At 39.0% G+C, this 5,000-nt stretch overlaps 2 protein-coding genes across 2 annotated transcripts in view; both read right to left on the bottom strand.

The window, feature by feature from the left end:
- LOC122245396 (uncharacterized) overlaps positions 1 to 1,771 on the bottom strand; it is an 18,278-nt gene extending 16,507 nt beyond the window's left edge. Inside the window, exon 1 of the mRNA XM_086553025.1 lies at positions 1,618 to 1,771. Within this exon, the coding sequence (XP_086409151.1) occupies positions 1,618 to 1,771 (154 nt within the window). The remainder of the gene's footprint in view (positions 1 to 1,617) is intronic.
- Positions 1,772 to 1,792: 21 nt separating this feature from the next.
- Positions 1,793 to 4,837, bottom strand: LOC122244830 (uncharacterized). Its single transcript, XM_086553024.1, has one exon. It carries the CDS (start codon positions 4,835 to 4,837, stop codon positions 1,793 to 1,795), a length of 3,045 nt encoding a protein of 1,014 aa, XP_086409150.1.
- Between the last annotated feature and the right edge of the window lie 163 nt (positions 4,838 to 5,000).

Here is a 5,000-nt window from a genome sequence, read left to right as displayed (position 1 = left end):
TATTATATATATATATATATATATGTATATATATATGTATATATACATATATGTATCATTAGTTGTTGTTTTTTTAACTAATAATATTTGTGCTCTATCACGCTACTCGATGCTCTGTTGTTGGTCATGAAGTAGGATGGGAAGGATGAAAACGTACGAGGCGCACAATGTAAACATGGTGATTTATTTTTAGAAAGATTTTATGTTAAACCAAAGGATTATTGACCCTTACACCTGTGATAGAGTAAGTAGTTTATATATAATAGGATTATAAGGTATGTTTGTTAATGTATATAGTAGTTTTCTGTTATAAAAACATAACATACAGGAATGTTGTCTATATGTCTCGCTTTTGTAATCTGTATACATTGAAATTATGGTGATAAAGAAAAGCATTTATTTTTGTTACTTTATACATTATTTCAGGTTGGAATAAATTGATTACGGCAAGCCGGGTGTTCTTCTGGTTACCAAGTATACAATATATACATATACATATATATATACATATATATGTGTATATATATACATACATATGGATAGATAGATAGATAGAATTAGTTTTTTTTTTTTTTTTTTTTTTTTTACTTTCTGTAATTACCTGTTACGTCATGTTATTACACGGGAAATTACAGCATTACTGTTAAACCACCTGAGCGTTAGCGCGTAAATGCAGCAAATTACCACTTTGATTTACTACTCATCCCCCACCCCACCCCACCCCCACCCACCCCCACCCTTCCTGCCACTGGTAACGGCCTTAATTACTGCATTCCCGCTTATCCACGGATCAGTAACCGTACTTTGTACACTGCAGGAACACATGTTTTTTTGTTTTTTGTTTTTTTTCGATGTACTTTATAGGGACAGAAATAATGATGCATCGTATACATTCATATTTATTGAGCAAATATATACAATATATACAAATATATACAATATATACAAATATATACAACATCTTATTTATACTCTCACATATTTACAGTAAAAAAATCATCATAGAAACAAAGAAAAGAAAAGAAAAAAGAAAAAAAAAAAAACATTAAGAAAGATATGGATTTAGAGGTACAGTATCTTCTCCATCTTCTTCATCTTAATTATTAATAAATGAACTGCCGTAAAGATCATCAACACCACCATGACCATAATCATCACATCATCACCATTGTGAATACACCCATCATCATCATAATCACCATCGTCACCACCAATATCATCATCATCATCATCATCATAATCACCATCGTCACCACCAATATCATCATCATCATCACCATCACATGCAACTTCATCGCGGATAAAACTATTAACAAATTCTCCCCCTTTTCGTAGGACTTTCGGGTGAAGTAGTAGTGTCTTTTCTCTTATTTGAAGTAAAATGATCATTGACTGAATTTTCCCGCTTTTCCCATAGAGATACCATAATGTTAGATGAATCAGTCTGCTTATGTTGGTTTGCTTTTCCTTTCCTTTCCATTCTAACACCTCCCCCCTCACCATCATCATTATCATCATCATTATCATCATTACTATCGCAAATAGTTAAAGGATGCCCATAAGCAACGCTTTTTTGGGAATTGAGATAAAATCTCTTATCATCAAAGTTACTCAAACCTCTCTTCATACTTTGTACTGTAAACATTGTCCCTTTCTTATTAAGGATAGAATGTTGGTTAAACTTATGATCCTTGGAATGAAAGAGAACATCCTTAAACATCTCGTGCGTGAGTCTCTTTTTCTCAGCCATCGGAATACCTTTCACAGCCATATTGCTTTTGTTATCATCAAGTCAAATAGAGTACATTTTGGGGCGTAGACAAACGACCTCCTTCATCATTTCATGTCCAGTTTCGATCTTCAACAGCCCGAGCTGACCCTTCCTGGTGCCATCATGCAATTCATGGTCGGCAGGAAAGTTCGAGCGATCAATGTACTCTTTCAATGGATAGCTCAAAAGCTCACTTTTCAAATCATCGGTCTCCAAAGATAAAATAAAGCTGTCAGTATCACTATATATAAGAGAAGCACGTTCTCTATAGTGATCTTTCATGACTGTATACCAGAAATGGTATAACTGATATTTCGCCAACTCTAGAATATGGTACCCAATATATTGCGGTTGTGTCATATAAACAACAGGGTTTTTACAGACTGTAATGACTCTATATGTTCGCAGAGGGAACATCCTTTGGAAGAAGGGATTTCTGACAACTCCTAGAAATTTTCCCCGTTTGGTAACGACTTTTGTGTTCAAGGACCTCTTCAATGGGTTCAGCAAGCATCTCCCAAAAATACTGTTACTCAGACACTTGAATGCCATCTGCCTGCTCTTCCCCACAGCTTGTACTCGCCTCTCAATGTTACCTCTGATAAAAGGCTCGAGGAATGTTTTCTGAGTAAACGAATAGACAGAGTGGACTTGGGCAACTTCTAAACCAAGCGTCATCAATAATTGCAGAAACTTAAGTGAAACGAGATAATTGCGTTGAGGGAGATGTGAAGCGACTAATTTCTTGTTTTTGCTAGGGTACTTCAACCCACGTTCTCCTATCAGCTGTTGCTGATATTCAGATAAAAGGTTGAAGTCTACATTCAAATGATTTAATGCTAGCGGCAATTCATCCGTTCTTTCGGCAACCTCCGAGGACACCGGCAAGGTATCTATGAGAAGCCAGTAGGAAATGTCGGCATCAGGGTCATGATTAGCAATGCCCGTGTCTAAGAACGATTGCATTTCTGTGTCACTTAACCGTCGGATGTCTCCTATGGGTAATTTACAACTCATGCAGCCGGCGTAAAGACTGATGAAATCAATGTAAAGAATGTAATTGCTCTTTTTATCGGGTAGATTATTACCCAGGTCCTTATTCCGAGCCATGGCAAAATTTCGAACAACGGTCGTAAAGCCTCCTCTTACATTATCTCTTATTAGTTTTCCCAACTCCGGATCCGATATCAGTTCAATCTTCAAATTGCTCGACATTAAAAAGGAATCGAACCCATATCCGGGTAAGGACACATCATTAACACAGTCAAGGCCATATGAATCGCGCAGGCACGCCCTCCACGCAGAAAAGCAATCAGCCAGCATCCCTACATCGCACACCAAATAACACATAAGGTAATCACGCAGCGAAGTACACCCACACAACCGCCATACATCGAGCGCGTGACGATAATCCTCATCTGAGATGTGCTCCTGAGTCAACACATTAAAGAAATCTCTCTGCAGCGGGAGTGAGGTGTCCTCCAGTTTCGATTCATCTTCCAAATAGTCGTAACAAAAGACCTGCTTCCCCGAGAGAAGATGTGGGTGGGAAGCACTAGGAAGGGCTTTGATCATCTGTTTCGAGTAGAACAAGCTCCCTCCTGAATCAATGTGAGTCTTGGCAATGCTGGCTAGACTACCGCTCATAAAAGCCATAGTATCCAAGAAACCCAAGTCACCAATCCGAACGTGGTAATATTTTAGACCATGATTGGGTAAGATCTGAATCGGTATGTCCAGGGTCAATTCCTTCAGAATGATAGAAATATCGTAGCTCATATTATGGATTAAAACCGCCAGTAGCATTCTCTGGTTTCGCATCTGAAGGTTACATCGCGTGCAACACGCACCCAAATAATTGTTACGTCGTAACATGTGATCATGATGACGATTTTTCACCACGTTTTTTGCAAAGCGAGTACCGCACACACAGCACACATCCGCCTTTTTGAATTGCTGGCTGTCCTTCCAGGTCATATGAAGCGGATAGTTGGGCATAGTTTGTCTAACACTCCACCAAACACCCGAAAGACGTTTGATGAAATGAGTGGATGCATCAGACCCACAATATCTAAAACAATCTATGATTCTACCCTCTCGATCTATAAGAATATAACTATATGCAATCCCTCGATGCATCGCTCTTACTCCGGACGTAGGGGTTATATCACCGCAGCTTTTGTCGATAATGCATTCCATATCAAAAAATGCTACATGTGAGGGAGGAAAGGTTTTATGGGGATGTTTAAAAGACAGATAACTACCTGGTTCAGGATAAACAATGGTTTGTGAGGCATCGCAGAGCTTACAGTGCTCGTCATACAGCACCTGATCACTCACAGCGGTCAGACATAACCGACAGTGATATGGTTTATGAGATCGCGTAACTTGCGATACAAACTGGTGAAAGTCTTTGATGAGGGCACAGTGAGACTCTCCTAGCAACAACAAATGAACGATTCTATTGAGAAATCTATCAGATCCCTTCCTTGCTAAAGTAATCATGAATTTCCTAGAACGCCCTCGGTTATCACCATCAGCAACTGAGGAATCAGGAGTCATTTTGTAAATGAATATAGACAATTCATTAAGATTCTCTAATTTCCCAATATTTTCCCAGGCAACTTTCTGCTTATAATCATCCCAAATTAAATGCCCACTATATTTCCCAGCCTCCAAAATATAGTGTAAATCAATATCTGTCTTTTGAGTCAAATGTGGATACTGCTCTAATATTCTGGAAATCTCAATACACTGCAGCAAGCACGACATCTTCTTCGACATGGGGTTGAATATGGATTTCCTCCCCCTAACTCCCTTAGGGTAAGGCACATGATCACCGAGGGCTGAATAAGCCCCAATCTGCATGAGACTTATATCAAAGCTAACAATCCTCTCAAGGGTAAAGCCAGACCCTTCAGTCTGACTGAGGAGATCCTCCAACTCATTGACGAGGTATCGAGTCCATCCTTCGATGACCTCATCAGAATCATTATTGCAATACATTATTTGAGTGGGGAGGACAATGTAGATTGGAACGGCCTCATTCTCACCTGCTAGCCTCATTTTAGAGAGACGAAGCGTAAAATCAGGATACACCTTCACACTGTGCGTAGCAACAACTGACCTGTGACGGAGTGATTTTTCGTGTGTGTGTGTGTTTATGTGTTTGTGTGTATGCACGCACTTGAGTAATCTATCATTTGCATTATAGTGATACCAAAACACT

This window comes from Penaeus japonicus, unplaced genomic scaffold, assembly GCF_977035675.1.
Source record: "Penaeus japonicus unplaced genomic scaffold, GWHDUDI00000001_assembly GWHDUDI00000027, whole genome shotgun sequence".
Classification (NCBI taxonomy): Eukaryota; Metazoa; Arthropoda; class Malacostraca; order Decapoda; family Penaeidae; genus Penaeus; species Penaeus japonicus.
The sequence above is the reverse complement of the archived record's forward strand: the minus strand, read 5'-3'. Positions and strand labels throughout refer to the sequence as shown.